This window comes from Hipposideros armiger, unplaced genomic scaffold (assembly GCF_001890085.2).
Source record: "Hipposideros armiger isolate ML-2016 unplaced genomic scaffold, ASM189008v1 scaffold_142, whole genome shotgun sequence".
Classification (NCBI taxonomy): Eukaryota; Metazoa; Chordata; class Mammalia; order Chiroptera; family Hipposideridae; genus Hipposideros; species Hipposideros armiger.
In genome coordinates this window covers 1,429,028-1,446,326 of record NW_017731492.1, presented here as the reverse complement: position 1 = coordinate 1,446,326, position 17,299 = coordinate 1,429,028, and the positions used below count along the sequence as shown (strand labels likewise).

Sequence of the window (17,299 nt, the reverse complement as noted above, 5' to 3'; positions counted from 1 at the left end):
CATAGAATATTAATTTATAAAATAGTATTAAATCAAATGTGAGAAATACTCTCCTCACCTCCTTTGTTACTGTAATATGCCCTGTGATTGAAAACTATCTTTAGTCTTAAGTTCTACGAGCCTCAAGTACCATTCTGGCTTTTAAACTGAGTTTCAAATGTGCTTATTAAATGTGGAGGTGGATTTCTCTTCCACGGACAGAAAGAATGTATGTACCGTTGATAGAGCCTTGTACACACATATTTGTACAGATAGTAAGCTTGGACCTTCTGATTATAAAGTGAGCGTCCATTCTTAACAGTGACTCGTGTGTGGTGCTCTAGGCTGGCATTCTTTGGTCGATAACGGAGGTGGCATCTGAACTGCCCAGCCAGAGCCATGAAGGAGGGGCCAGCACGCAGTACCCCTCACTGGCGCAGACACTTTCATTAATGTCATGCCACTTTTCCAGGCAGCCAGCGAGCCATGTTCAAGCAGGCCATGCGGCACTGGGAAAAACACACATGTGTGACTTTCATTGAAAGAAGTGATGAAGAGAGTTACATTGTATTCACGTACAGGCCCTGTGGGTAAGTAGATCCAGGGAATGACTTCAGTAAATTAAGTAAACCCACAGGTAGGATTTATCTCTTCATATTTGCTCAGTGTTCTGCCCATGAGAAAGTGTAAATTTTACGCAGAAAAATATTATATTTTAAATAAATAGATTCTTTGATCAGAGACCTTGGTGCATCTACATCAAGTGTATTCTGCTACCACCTCACTTACTTTTCCTTGTGTCCTAACTACACAATGGCATTGGCAGTGTCCCACTTAACCTGAGTTAGACATGTCAGCACCGTTGTCTGGTGATTCTGTTGTGCTTCCTCTAAAATCTATGCGGTAAGTTTCTATCAATATCCTCTACGCCTTTTGGTTTCCATTTCTATTCCATGTCAGTGCCCTGGTCCATTTATGTCTTTGTCATCTCACCCCTGGACCATGCATTCCAATTGCTTTCCTGGCTTGTCTCACCAATTCACTGTCACTAGAATTATCTTCCCAAAAGACCGGTCATAGCAAGATACCGCACTTTTCGAGATTCTTCAGTGAGTCCTCCTCTAGTGGTGTTTTCTAGATGTGCTTCGTACAGGATGATAACAACGATGCTCTCCAAAACAAAGCTCTTCTGGAAGTTGGAACATGCTGTGTGACATTCTGATAGATATTTCTATGGCAGTGTGCTGATGAACATTATTAATATCCAGCCGATTGAAAGGCAGAGACAATAGAGTGTTTTGTAAACTTCCAAAGGAACGCCGATCTCACCCTTTTAAAAGCGAAAAGCATACATCAGTATTCCGGAATACATTTTGGGAAATGCAAGCCTGAGGATAAAGGCCAAATTCCTTGATATAACATTTGAGGAATGTCGCCAACTTACCACAACTTCCGTTGGCAGCAGCTTCTGCCACCACATCGCTCCACAAGTCCCATAAGTCAGCCCAGTTAAAATAATAGCCGTTCGTCAGGCGATGGTGTGTACTTTAAAAGACTTTCTGTTGTGAAAGTTTTCAAATTTTTCTTCCCTTGTATTTCTAGTTCATTGTACTTATATTTAAATAGTTGTTTAAATTTAGCTTGAATTTTTGTTGGTTTCCTAAGAATATTTGATAGGGCGTGTTGTCTGCTTTACCCTACATCAGAGCAGGAGGCACATATGCTTGGACCTGCCACTTTAGTGATGTTACAATTGATCAGTAGATTCAAGTGGTGACAGTGAGGTCCCTGCATTGTAAAAGTTTCCCATCGTTGCAAAATAGTGATTTTCTAATGTTCTTTTCTTTTATTCCTTCTATATTTATTAGCTGAAATTCTTTTTTAAAGAGGGAATTGCTCTAATCAGTGATTTGAATACCCTCTAGTATAGTTTATATAGGCAAATAAAAATAAATGCTTTAATTTATTTGGAGGAAATAGTTCTTATACCAATGACATTTATTTTTTGGGAGGTGGGATTAGATATATTTTACTAGGAATGGGGGGTGGGGTTGTCATCTGGCTACTGTCTTTTCCTAAATAATTTAACTCCTTAAAGTAATGGATTTTATTTTTGGCCCTAAGTGACATTAAAAAGAATTATACATTATTACCTTTCTATACATTTTTGGGTAGTGCCATGATTTTTTAGTTATGACTTATTCAAGTAATGTTTTCTTCTAAAGAACTCTAATTTTAGCTTGATAAGGTTTGGTTACTTTTGAAATGCCTCCCAGTTCTTTATATGTATTTAATATTTAAAAGGTCAAACTCTAGACTCTCCTTCCTTCCGTCTGGTATCTAATAGAAATGGATATAGCTCAGCTTACATATTTCTAAACACAGAATGTATTCAGATCAATACATCTTTCTTCTTTGCCACGCTTCAATTTTGTAAGACAAATGCATCCACAGCACTGATCACTTGTTATTTTGCTGCTTAGTTTCTGTTAGTAACAAATTCATATTTATATGCATTTTCTTTTATTCATTTGTCTCTTTTCAAACTTTCCGTTTCACTTGTTTTATCCTGCTAAACCATTTATCCCATTCACTATCGTTTCTCTTTTTTTTTTTGGTGGGGGGGGTGTCATTATCCATTATCCACAGCAGTCATGGGATGTAGGTTACAGCATAAGGAATATAGTCAGTAATATTGTGATAACTATGTATGGTGTCAGATGGGTACTAGATTATCAGGGTGATAGATGGGAGGGGGGTTGGGGGCAGGGTGAAATGGTGAAGGCATTAAGAAATACAAATCGATAGTTACAAAATAGTTATGTGGATGTAAAGTAAAGCATAGGGAATATAGTCAATAGCATGTATAGTGCCAGGTGGGTACTAGACTAGTCAGGGAGATCACTTCATAAATTGTATATATGTCTAATCACTACCATTTCTTTATGTTTTTAGTGGCATGGAATGCCTTTACTTTCCTTTTTCATCAATGGAAATCTTTCACACATTTCATTCTTCATTTCTTGGCTGGCCACAGTGGGACTGTACTCTGCCTGCAGCTCTGATAGTTACATTTTCACTGCTGGCTCTGCTGCCTGCCTCCATCAATGGTGAGGGCAGGTAGCTTATCTCTGTGGCCCTCATGACATCCCCACATGCTGCTTTACAAGTAGAGACCAAGAAAGTACTGCCAATTTACACATCAGCTAAAGCACATTGCAATCCAAAAATAGAGGGATGTAAGAATTTAAAGGGGTATTGAGATGTACAGCCTTAGAACTTATTGATCTTATAACTGGAACTTTGCACCTTTTAACCCCCTTCACCCATTTGTCTTACACCCAGACCCTGCCTCTGGCAGCCACCCATCTGTTCTCAGTATCTACTGAGGTCTACTATGTGCCAAGTTACATTCTAGGAGCTAGAGATGCAGCAGTGAACAAAGCAATTAAGTTGTCTGGCCACCAAGAGCTTACATTGTGGGATGGAGAGGCAGAAAACACCATGAAAATACATGCAATGTAAAATGTACTAATAGAGCACACATTCTAGGACATGAAGCAAAGCAATGTAAGTGCGATAGAAGAGCATTTGTGTGAAGACTTCTTTCAAGATCAGGAAATGAGACATATGGGTAGCTGGGAGAAAAGAGATCCTGACAGAAGGAACAGGTGGTAAAAAGGCTGAGCAAGAACATGGCTGCCTGCTCAATGCACAGCGAGGGCCCATGACCGGAGTAGAGTGAGCGACAGGGGCGGTAGTAAGAGATGAGATCTGTATGGTAAGGCATTTGTATGTGGCGATCATGTAGGATCTTAGAGGTTTTAAAGCACTTTAGATTTTCCTCTGAGTTAAAGAAAAAGCCTGTATTAGTCAGCTGGCGGAAGTTGCGCCATGATAATAACTAGTATTTCAGGGATCGAACTACTGAATTTTCTTTACTTTCACAGGACCATTTGTAAAAGTCAGTGTGAAATGTATGCTTGCTTTTCATTATGTGGTCCCATCTTATTTATTGAAAAATGCTATGGGTGAAATTATGCTAAAAAGTTGTTTTAGATTAAATAAATTGACCAACATTGCTTGACTCTCTCTCTCCTGGAATTTGATTTGCAAAGTACTTTCTTCACTGACTATAACCAGCAAGAATGACGCAGTGTGGGTAATTAGTTACTATATAGTCATCAGGTATTTCAGTTTTGTTACTGTTGCTACCTGATAGCAAATGTTTCAGTTGAAATCTCTCCAAAATGTGCAAATTTTGTATTTTTCTACTTCTAATACTTTACTGCTGGGTATGTAATAAGTAATTATCTATGTATGGATTAATTACAAGATACTATTAACAAACAAAGAAAAAAACTACCTGGGGGCAAAAACACAATTCCCTGATTTTTTTCCCTATCAGTTACTTCTCCTTTCTTTCTGTTATTGATTTATTTACTTCACTATTATAACAGATTCATAAATAATAAGTCAAATTAGTTCATTTAACTACCATGGTACAGGTTAAAATGCTTAGGCATTTAAAAGCTTACAGAAACAGAATGGCCAATGTTTGTATTGGTGAACAATCAAAAGGACTATCAAATGTACTTACTGTAGAACTTGAAGTTAGTGAAATTCCTTTTAATCATTTGGGCAGTTAATTTTTGGCAATTTTCTCTTTTAATTAAAAGAGGTATTTGGTGTCTGGTGTATCATGATTTCCAAATATGCAAGACCCGTTATTTACTGTCCTCTATTGCTCTCTAGAAAGGTGGTCCTGTGGATAAACTGTTTTAATGTAGATCCTAATTATCAAAGTTTTAGATATAATTTTATTTATGAATGCAATCATAGTTACTATGTTATACCATTTAAAACTTAAAGTGATATCCCTTGCACATGTGTGTGCACTCTGATGCACTGTCACACATACGCATGTGTGCACACATAGGCACACACACAAAATGAATAAATGGAACTTCTATATTTTGAGTATAAAAACATCATTGAATATGTATAATATCAATAAATGGAGGAAAATTTGTAGAAAGATACTCTGGATATTTCACATTCTGAAAGTCCAGAAGATTTTTTACAGAAGATGAAATAGAATGTCACACTTAACTATCAGCCTGACCATTTGACATGATCTCATAAATCTCATAATTCTACCAGTTGGCAGTTTTTCTTCACCAATTAACCATTAACCTTAGATACTTTACCTTTCGAAACTAATTTTCCTCAATTTATGTCTTAAAAAAAGAATTCTCCCTTGAGTAGGAAAAGTATTTTTTTTAATTAACCAACATCTTTCATAAATAAATTTATTTCTATTTTACTTAAAGAGAAAAAATACACTTTGTTTTTATATTTAATACTGAAATAATGGATTACTGCCAGGTAATCATATTGACAAAGTAATATAATAATCTAGATATATTGTGAGGACAAAAATTTAGATTAGAAATAAATGTGAGTTGATAAGTTTTGAGTTTAAGTATATGTATAATAGCACATTAATCATCATCGTTAAGTATTTTATTTTCTAATTTATCTTCAGCTCCTAAAAATGATCTAGGGCATAACTTCTAATATATGAGTTAGTACAAGAGCACTTCAAGTGATTGTTTAGAGACTTTTGTTATATATAAATTTACTAGGATACTAGAAATTAGCCATATTTGTTAATGAAAGGCTGTCCTGCCTCTGAATATGCTGGACTTTAGTTCATCACAATTCTTTACAAAGGTTTCTCCATATTATAATTCATCCAGCATCCCCCTTTCCACCGCCATCTCCTCTTTCTACTTTATTCCAGGTGCTGCTCTTACGTAGGTCGGCGGGGAAATGGACCTCAGGCGATCTCTATTGGCAAGAACTGTGATAAATTTGGAATTGTAGTTCATGAGTTGGGGCATGTGATAGGCTTTTGGCATGAACACACACGACCAGATAGAGATAACCATGTAACCATCATAAGAGAAAACATCCAGCCAGGTGAGGGGCTGCAGAACGTATTGGGTTTAAGGTTGACTCAATATATCTTTTAGTTGTGTTTATACTATTTATCATTTAAGTTCTTAAAAAATGAGAATTGATTTTTTTGATATGGTACAATCAAAATTTTGCTTGATTAAAAAATACCAACGATGGTGTTATATTTTTAATTTTATTTTCAGCTATAATGATTGTATGTTTTTTTGTTTATTTTTTTTGTTGGCTTTCTTAAGATTTACCTGTTTTATTTTTAAACTTCTATGTTTTTCTAAGAATGAGTATAGGCCATTGAGCCATAAATTAATATTATTAAATATTTATTTTTTAAAAGTATTTTCTATACTTTGTCCTTTATGTTGTAGGGATTTAGAAAGAGTCCAGGGTTTGCCATGAAGAGTGCTGCTACCATAGGAATCTATATTATACCAGGAATGATTTCTGGAAAAAATTCCATGGAAATGAGTCATTTCTAAGATAGTCTAAATAGTTTCTTTGATATTTCTCTTAAACCTGACTACCCTAAAGACAAATACCTAAGAATGTTTTTAGCCGTTAAAATATAATATGTAATTAAAGTTTAATTTTCTCTGACAGTTGATGTGTGATAATAGTCATGTTGTAAAGCTTTTTATTTGTTCTAACATTCACAAATTCATAAATTAGTGCATTTCAACTGCCAAAAGAAAAATCTTATTGGTTGATATTGTCTTATAAGGTAGAATGTATTTCAAGTATAAGCAAAGTAAAAATATGTGTTTGTTTACTTATTCATGGCCAGCTTCAAGCTACAACCATTGAATTCTTTAGAATTTCCTGTAATTAACAGTATGATCTATTTCCCATCACACTATTAGATGTTAGAAATACTGTCATGAAAAACACAGCTTAGTGTGGAGTGTGTACATATATACAAATGATTGCCAGTGAGTGAGAAAAGTACCAGTGGCCATATATTGAGAATATCATAGAGTCCAAACAAGATGTGACAAAATGTACCTGGGAGAGTGAAGGGAGATGTCACAAAGGAGCAGAGATTTAGAAGTAAGTAGAAGTGTTCTGAGTGCATAGAAGAGTGATGGAATTTCTAACCTGAAGAAGAAAATTCATGATCAAAGTGACACAGAAAATGGAATCATTTTTATTTGCCCATTGTAGCTGCATGGTAAGTTACAAGTGGGAAATTCGTTGGTAATGACCAAGGGAGATTAGATCATAGAGGATCTTGTACATGAAGCTAGGGAATTTAGGTTTTATACTTTAGCTACTGAGGAGTATTTAAAGGATTGAAAGCAGAGCGAGTTCAGATTAAAAAAGAAAAAAATAATTCTTTCATTTTGAGGCTTATGAACTGAGAATGAGGACGTGGGAATGGGGAGGATGAACCTGAGTCAGGGAAACCTACTAGAAACTTAAATAATTTGTGAGATGACTAAGTTTCCAGTTAATGTAGCACAGTTAAAAGGAATAAGAGGGAATTGTCTTTCAAAAACATTTTAAGAGGAACATTATTATGTGAGGGGAAATCCTCAAGGTTTTATTTTTAGGCAACTAGATGAATGGTGGCACCATCAAATGAAGTAAAAAAATATGGACAAAGCAACATGTTTTTGAGAGGGAGAAAGACAAATAATGGTTTCATTTAGCATTTCCTTGATTTTGGGAAGCTTTTGGATGATCCAAGTTGAGATGCTTAGTAGACAAAGGAAAGGTGAGTCTAAACTTTAGGATAGAAAGTTGATTGTGAATTTGTGTAAGGAAGGAGAAGAAAATCAGATTGAGTATAGAAAATGTGGAATGCCAATATTTAAAGCAACATTTTGTAGAAAAGCCTCCAAAAGTCTAAGAAGATTTGGTCTAAGAGGTAGCAAATTAACGTTTGTGACATCTTTGAGAATAGATCATTTCAAGGATGATGAAATAAACTGTAGTGTTGAATATGAAAGAGAAGTAAAGATGATGCATACTCCCAAAATAGATCTCAGGGTTGGCCTAGTGGCTCAGTTAGTTAAGAGCTTGCTCAAGAGTGTGAGCTCTGAGCAACAGGGTCACCAGTTCGATTCCCAGCCCAAGCTGAGCTGCCAACAGCTGCCAACAGGTGGCAAGAGGCTCAGCTAAAAAAAAAAAAAAATTAGGACTCTGGTTCAACATAAATATGTACCTAAAACAAACAAGACATTTATAAATAGCATATAAAATGTAAGATGCATAACATAATGCTAAGCAAATCATGGCATTCATACATTTGTTGACTCAACATTCATGCCAATAGAAAAAAAATAATTTATTGATTGAGATTTCCTGAGTATTCAGAACTACTATAGCAGCAGAGTTCCAGTATGAAAGAATTCATATTGGAGATTAATTTTCAACAAATTTATGACTTGCCCTGGCTCAGAGACTTAAGATCAAGTGTTGTTCAAGGGTAATGTCTAATAAGTACAGAATTTAGCTTTGCATTTATATGCAAAATTAGTGACTATGATAGGAGCCAAAGTGGCATAAGGATTGGATTACTTTAATCCATTTTAGAATATGCCTTCAAGAGGAGGCTTATTGTTCTAAAGCATATTTTTTTTTAAAGATTTTTATTGGGGAATTGGGGGGATGGGAACAGCGGTGGGGAATTGGGGGAAGGGGAACAGACAAGTTGCTGTCGTTTTGTTCTTCAGTCTAGTTGTGGAGGACGTTGCTTCACTGGCCCAAGTTGGCACCATCATTGCGCTCTTCCCGGGCGAGGCAGATCAGTCGCCGGCTTCTGGACAGCCGCTCACTGCGGCTGCTGGCCGCTCACGCTGGCTGCTGGCTACACACGGTAGCCCATGGCAACCCACTGCAGCAGGGGCTGCAGCCTACACCGTCGCAGGCGACCCACGGCAACCCAGCTCCAGGTTGAGCTGTTGTTCAGCATCTTGGCTGTAGAGGGCAGTGTCACTGGCCCTCATATGTGGGATCCGAACTGGGGCCCTCTGGCGTCCCAAGCCAGTTCTTAACCATCGCGCCACTCGGCCAGCCCCTAAAGCATATTTTTGATCAAAATGCTCTCCGAGTAGAACTTGGAGTGGATTCATCAAAGAGACTCTTGTTTCAGTTTTGAATGAAATTTGCTGCTGTTGTTTTACCTTTAGTGACAAAGTCACATAGCTATAATCTGACATGCTGTATGTACATACCAATATTTAAAAAATATTTTTCTCAGTGTTTTATAGAAAGAATATGAAGCAAATAAGAAGACGGTTTTTGTCAGTTTTGGCAAATGTAGTCATAAGAGAAAGGTGGGAAATTAAAAAATGTAACTTTTTCTAATCATTCCTATGGTACTAAAAAAAAGCACAAGATTTTAAAGAAACAAACATGAGAATGTAAAAGAGTATAGATAGAAAAGAAACCCAGAGTATGCTTTTGGTAATCCACCCTTTGCAGAAATTAACTTTTTAATGAAATTCAGTATTACCCTTTTAATGTGATACTAAGAGAACACAGTGGCAATAGATGGATACTTTTGCATAATGAGGGTGTTGGTATGTAAGTACAACTTGCATGGAATTAGCCATTTCGTAAAGTGAAGATGCAGGCCTATGGCAAGCTCTCCTATTCTTTTCTCTGTCTATTAGAAGGCTTCTGAAATGTTATTCGTGTCCGATTCTTAGGTCAAGAGTACAATTTTCTGAAGATGGAGCCTGGAGAAGTGAACTCACTGGGAGAAGGATATGATTTTGACAGTATCATGCACTATGCCAGGAACACCTTCTCAAGGTTGGAGTCTCAGGTTATACCTTTTGACTTTTAATTCTTTTCCTCTGTGTGGCTCCCCACAAATCTATTTCTAACATTAGAACTAGCACCATTTTCAAATATTGCGGCATAAACTACAAAAATACTTGATTGACATTTATAGTCAACACCAGGCATTTGAGATTTAGAAAGCATGTATTTTCACATTTCCTATCAAATACATAAATTCAAAGTAAACATTAAAATGATATGAAATATTTAAACTGTCATATTACTAAATCATAAAAAAATCAATTAAAATGATCAAATCAGCATGTTAAATTGGCAAATCATTATTTAATGAAAATTAGGCATTCAGAAGTCAAATAGGGTACATACTCGGTTGTTGAGTTGGAATGTTGCATTCTCTGTATGACTTGAGTTTTCCACTGTGTGTTGCTCAAGTACTAGTTATATTAAAAAATTGCTATTATTGATTTAGTTCTTAAAGATCATGTTAGGAAGATACTTTACTTTCTATAATTTAGAATTTCATCATTTCTCAACCTTAAAATTATTTTATTAATGATTGAATGCTATATTTAAAAAATTCAATAAATTTGGGTTTTGATTACTTTCAAAAGATGATGCCGTCAAGCAAATAGTTCCCAGGTAAGGAATTTGGAACTGTTAAACACTGAAGTCACCCCTTTTTCTTATTTTATGCCCATTTTACACTTGTATGTCCATTCCAAGTCATTGTTTTGGCCCACTTATGTCCATTTCACAATCTATTAACATGTGCTTCTAAATGCAGGGTCAGGAAGAAGATAAAAATAATCAAATTAACCCCCCCCCTTTTTTTTTTTTAAACAATCCTTGGTAAAAAGTAAAGAAGGATGTATAAGTGAATTCTTAATGCTTGGATACATTTTTAAATTATGCTTTTTGAAAAGGCCTAATTTTATTATTAAATATTAAATATTAAATTTTAATTACTCTTTCTGAAGTATATATACACACATATATACATATACATATATACAAGTGTGTGTGTGTGTGTGTGTGTGTGTGTGTGTGTATACACACATATGCACACACACACATACATATACCGGGGGTGCCAAAAAGTGTATACAAGGGGACACTTTGGTCAACGTTGCTCAAGCAGTAGTTTGCCGTAATCAGAAGTGCCTGGACACTGATGGTAACACTTTGAGCACTTCTTGTAACTGCAGAAGTCAAATGTGACTTGTATTTTTCCTTTGTTATCGGTATATATTATTACAATTTTAATACAGTTTTCCTTTCTTAAAATGTGTATACATTTTTTTGTGCCCTCTGTATGTGTTCAGATAGAATAAGTATCCAAATACCTATTGTTTCTGGAATTGAATTTAGGTGTTGATAGAAATATACCCATAAATTTGGCCTGAAATTACTCTTAAAGGGTTATAAAACTTTATTTTTAGGTCAATGGTTGGAATCGAGTATTTCATAGAAGAATGGAACAACTAGGGATTTGGGTCCCAGTTCAGCACGGTGCGTCTTGTATGCTGCTGAAGTATATTATTTAAAACAAAACAGAGTTTTGATTTTTGGAACACAGGAGGTGCTGAAAAGTGGACAAAAATAATTTATTTTTTCTATCCTTGATAGATGATGAATCTATACCAAAGTTTAAAATATATATATTTCTCCTCATTTGTATTCCTTTTACTTGTTTAAATGGCTTCTTTTTCATCAACCATTCTGCTCGTGGAGCCTGTAGTCCACTACCCAATTCCCCACCAACACCAGATTTGCCAAGCAAATTTGACCTATTAATTGTTTTAAAATTATCCTATTTAGTTTTTCTAATAGACTTGTATCTCTATAGTGAAAGGAGCCATATCTACCTGTCAGAAGAATTGATCCAATTAACATTATTTTATTGTTTTGGTCTTTAAAGAGGATGTTAATTGGATGTTTATTAACTCATACATAGATTTCAATCACTGCATTTCAGGAGATGAAATATTTGACAAAGGCCTCAGTCACCACCTCCAAAGTAATTGAAGTTTCTCTCTCTCTCTCTCTCTCTCTCTCTCTCTCTCTCTCGCTCTCGCTCTCGCTCTCGCTCTCGCTCTCTGTCTCTCTCTCATAAAAACACACAAAAATTTGACCATTTTATTCATTTTTACGTGTACAATTCAGTAGTGTTAAGCACAATCACATTGTTGTGAAGCAGATGTCCAGAACTTCTTCATCTTGCACAACTGAAACCCTGTGCCTATTAAAAAACAACACCTCATTTCTCCTCCCCACAGTCCCTGGTAACCATTATTCCGCTTTCTATTTCTGTGAATGTGGCTACTTAGACACCTCATTAAGTGGAATCATCCAGTATTTGTCTTTTTGTGACTGGTTTATTTCACTTAGCACAGTGTCCTCAAGGCGCATCCATGTAGTAGCATGTGACAGGCTTTTCTTCCTTTTTCAGGCTAAATAACGTTTCATTATATGCATGTACCACCTTTTGTTTATCCATTTTTCAGAAAAAAAATTTTGTCTATTTAAGGTCCAATGAGATTCCATATATATTTTAGGACTTTTTTTTTTTTGTCTATTTCAGCAATAAATGCTATTAGGATTTTGATAGGGATTGTGATTAATCTGTAGATCATTTTGAGTAGTGTGTCACTAGGTCTGATAGCTTTTTGTGTGTGTGGACTGTAGAGTTTTCTCCATATTATATGATAAAATCATGTGATCTGTAAACAGAGATAATTTTACTTCTTTCTTTCCAATTTGGATGCTTTTTACTTCTTTTTCTTGCCTAATTGCTCTGGCTAGGACTTACAGTTCTGTGTTGAATAGAAGTGATGAGAGCAAGCAGTCTTGCCTTGTTCCTGATCTTAGATGAAAAGCTTACAGTTTTTCACCATTAAATACGATGTTAACTGTAGGCTTTTTATATATGGTCTTTATTATGTTGAGGTAGTTTCCTTGTATTCCTATTTTGTTGAGTGTTTTAATCATGAAATGGTATTGAATTTTTCAAATGCTCTTTCTGAATCCATTAGATAAACATGTGTTTTTTGTCCTTTGTTTTGTTAATATAAATATTTGAATTTTTATAGTTTCTTCTCTTCTAGACCTACAGGGTCTATAAAAGTTTTAGTTGTTTTCATGAATATAGCCCATTGGCAGATTTAGGTACTTACTGGTGGGAAGAATAGAGCTAGATATATGGGACCTTTATATGCATGTGTAATGTGTAATGTAGATGCTTGAGACCTGGAACGGGCCCATTTTCCATTAGTAAAAGAAATACAAAATTTTATGAAGTTGCTTCAAAAAACATAGCTCATTCACTCTTCTCATGTAGGCAAAACAAATGAAGGTTAGTAATAGGAGCCCTCTGTGATCTGTCTCTGGCCCATTGAGAGTGCCTCCCTGAGGGTATTCAGGAAGAAGCTGCATTACTTAATGGCCTGGATGTCAAGGGAGAGAACTGTTAACTTCCTGACCACAGAGAAAGAACTAAAGAATGGGAGACTGATCCCTTCTGAATGAAAGGGAGTTTACCTCAGTAGACAGACTAAGTCAAAATTCATTATTCTATTGTCTGAGTTTGAATAGGTACACTTTAAGATGTCCTTGACCTTTTAAAATTTAATTTCTTTTGAAAACAGGAAAAAACAAAACTTTTTAGACTAATCTGTTTTTAGAAATAGAGAATAGTGAATATTTTATTAGTACTGAATACGATGGAAATTGTAACACTTCATTAATTTGGACTCACCTACTTAATAATCTGTTAATTCATGCAGCATAGTTGAAGAATAACTTTTCTCAGTGTTACACTGGCCTAGCTGGAGTTGCATCTTATGAAGTATGTACAAGCTCTCACTTTTGATAGTTGATTTCCATAAATCCTTAGTTCCCCCTTCCTCCCTGCATCTCAGGTAGTACATATATGGAGTTCTGTAGACACTTAGCTTTGGTCTTAAAGGGTGCCATTCTCTGTTTGAGTTATGCAGGTTTTAGCCAAAGATTATTACATTTATCAAGAAACCAGGAAGGTTAGTCATAAATTACTCAGATCCTGTCACTCTTCTGTTTATCATCTTGCAGATATTATCAGTTTTCCTGAGGCTAAAAGTTAAATTCTCTGACACTCCAACACTTTAGGGGTTTCCCATCTCTAGGTTGTTTTATTTCTTGTTTCTCTCTGAAACTCTCTATTCCCAGTTACTCACATTGCCCTGCCTTTATTTCCTTCATGTTTGGCCTAAATGTCAACTTAAAGTGAGTTTGATCACTCTATTTAAAAGTCACCCCATCACTGGACAGTCAATATCCATCTTCTTTATTTTCCTCTACAGTACCTGTCACTATCTCAGTTACCAATCTTTTGTTTAATGTCTTTCTCCCCCATCAGAATGTGAGAATCATAAGGGGAGGAATTTTTGTGTCTTTTATTTATCACTATAAATCGAGACCTGTAACAGTGTTTAGTAAATATTTCCTAAAGGGAGGCATTAGTAGAGCCAAAAAATGTTGTTCTTTTAACCGGCAGTTTGAACACTATTTATTTATTTATAAATCTTGGAAAGAAGTGTCCCATCATTCATCCCAATTTAAAAGATTTTTCTTACAATTGTATTTCTTAATTTAAAATGCTTTTATAGAGAGTTTCTTTTTTTTTTTAATCCTCATATGCACACTCCATCCTTTTCACCACTTAGAATAGTGTCTCAATCCATTTAATTTTTAAATGCAGTACTTCCTTTAGAGCCATAGAAGTTGATATTCATTGCAAAAGTAGACTATATCTTTAGTGCATGATATTCAGAATTTTTAGTCATGCATATTAAGAAAAACAGTGAGTTTCTATTACAACCTTGGATGCAAAACAACTTGGTATGTGTACCTTAGCATTATTAGGGCATTGCTTAGTTTATTTTGCTTATTAATTTTATACTATATACTATATAACATGAAAATTGTATGCTGTGTGTGTGTGTGTGTGTGTGTTTGCATATATGTGTATGTGTGTGTGTGTCACAAAACCATTTTGTTTTAAACTGCCCTGTTAAAATTTGACATTCTCTGTTTTTCCTTGTTCTTTTAACATATACTGTAATACTTGGAAGAAGTATTTTTTAGAAGAATACTGAGGTTAAATTAGTAGTTTAACTAAAAAAGCTACCATATATATACACACATATATATTTAATTTGAATTTTGCATTTTTAATACCCTCAAAAATATTATTGTAGGTTGTCCTAAAGAAAGTATATCTCTATGAGGAAGAATTATTTTACAACTTGAGAAACTCTAAGTGGTTCTTAGATCTGCCTGAGAGCCCAAAAAAAAAGCCATGGGGTACTTGGTAAGGGACTATTATAGAATTCTCAATTTTAAAAATCATAATGTCAATGTCTAAGGCAGCGGTTCTCAACCTGTGTGTCGTGACCCCTTTGGGGGTCGAACGACCCTTTCACAGGGGTCGCCTAAGACCATCGGAAAACAAAAAGATATTTACATTACGATTCATAACAGTAGCAAAATTACAGTTATAGAGTAGCAACGAAAATAATTTTATGGTTGGGGGTCACCACAACATGAGGAAGTGTATTAAGGGGTCACTGCATTAGGAAGGTTGAGAACCGCTGCCTAAGGAAAAAGTGAATGTCATCATTGCCTTTATGCTAGGCATACGTATTAACACCCAGTTTTTTTTCTCCTTTGATGAAAGTCTGGCATACTGTTTAAGCTCAACACGGATGCATTTTTCCCTTTGATTGACTTGAGTTTGAAAAAAAATAACCTTACCCTTGTAAGGGATTTATTTGTCTGAATTTGGTGACTTATATGTGGCTTGTTTCTGATTTTTTTCAGGGGGATGTTCCTGGATACCATTCTCCCCTCTCGGGACGATAATGGCATACGTCCGGCTATTGGTCAGCGAACCCGTTTAAGCAAAGGAGATATTGCACAGGCAAGAAAGCTCTATAGATGTCCAGGTATTGTACCCCCCAAACACAGAAGTGTAATTGGGCCAGCGTGTGCTTTTTCAGATGCATAAGCCACGATTTCCTCAACTGTTTACTTGTCTCTTTCTATGCTGCCAAGGGACGTATTCAGTTCAAAGTCAGGAATCATAAAGTGAAATAGGAGAGCAGCCTGGAACACCCACAGACCTAATTAACAACAAATTGCTAGAAATCAAATTTCAAGTACAGGGATAGTATGTTTAATGAGCAAAAAGCATGCTTGTTTGATAGTTGTTATTTAATAGTTGCATGATTTCATAATCAAATGCTGAGTTTCCTGGCCAATGTAAAAAGAGTGTCCTTTATTTCAACTTCACAATTGAGTCTTGAAGGAACTTTTCTTGCAAGTACCAAGGTTAATGGCACATACATTGAAATTTTATTATTGGAATTTATAACTGTTGTAAAAAATAAGGTCTAACCATGTTGCTAGTGAGCTACTGTAGGGTTTGCTACTGGATAAAGTTATGAAAAAGAGATTAATGGAAGGTCCTAGTTAGAAAGTTCCAAGGGAATACTAGTGCCTTGTTGGTCAAAGAAAAAAAAAAAGTCTGCTTCCAAATTGGAAATTGTGCTTACTTGATGCCCTGTACACTCAAAATCCTTTGAAGTACCCTATATCAAAGACACATGTTTAATTTTATTTGGCACAGCTCTTCCCATTTTTTTGGTCCATGTATGATGTATGTAAAATACATATGCATGTGGAGTGTTTATTTTTTTTTAATATAAATTTTCACAGGAAAGATGAATTTATAAGTGAATGGCACATTATGACAAAAGACATGGGTGGTCCTTGGCTGATTTCTGGCAGTATTGGATGAACTATGCTTTCTAAATTACAAAGTAAAAAATTTGGGGAAAGATTATGTGATTAATAGCAACTAAATAAATGGACAGTTCCCATATAATACCATTTCAATTGTGTTTTTAAATATGTGTGTACCTTGCACTTAAAAAGCACACTAGACATGATTTACACACTGAATTGCAGCAAAGTCAGTCAGTAGGAATCAAAAACTAATCCCATTTATGACACTGCAATTTAACTTTTAATGTATAGCTCTTGAATATTTTAGTTATTAACAAGAAAATATTTAGTAAGTATAGTTTTCACTTGAGTCTTTAATTATGTAAATAGATAAATAGGCTATGTTCTTATTTGAAATATGATAATATGAACAATGCTTTGTTTAATATGGTAAAACCACACTGATGAAGGCACCATCATTAATGAGAAAGATATTTTCTGTTTCTAAAGCAATATAAAAAGTCATTGTATTACAGCTTATGAGTTGCATGGAGTAAGGGAGAGCTAAAACATATAAGTACATACTTTAAAAATAAAGATATGTTAACTTTTAGTTCCCAAAGTCTTTGGGAATGACTTTTTCCTAATGTTCACCAGTCAACTCCCCCTCTGTCTGTCTGTCCTTCTTTCTGTTCTTTCTCTGCCTCTCTCAGCCCTGTGCCCCCACCTCTCTCTCTCCCCCTCACCCCCTCGCCTGACTGCTCGAGCAGGAATACTGGTTGTGTCTTGCACTCTGACTGGGACTTGTACCATTGGAGCTCCTGATTCT

The 17,299-nt window shown here is 35.4% G+C and overlaps 1 protein-coding gene across 3 annotated transcripts in view; it reads left to right on the top strand.

Annotated features, from left to right (window-relative positions):
* Nucleotides 1–17,299, top strand: part of TLL1 (tolloid like 1) — a 175,847-nt gene that overhangs the window by 88,310 nt on the left and 70,238 nt on the right. For all 3 annotated transcript variants that reach the window (XM_019650600.1, XM_019650598.1, XM_019650599.1), the window contains 4 exons: nt 452–569; nt 5,786–5,964; nt 9,612–9,717; nt 15,565–15,689. In XM_019650600.1, coding sequence (XP_019506145.1) covers nt 466–569; nt 5,786–5,964; nt 9,612–9,717; nt 15,565–15,689 — 514 coding nt within the window. In that variant the 5' untranslated portion in view covers nt 452–465. The remainder of the gene's footprint in view (nt 1–451; nt 570–5,785; nt 5,965–9,611; nt 9,718–15,564; nt 15,690–17,299) is intronic.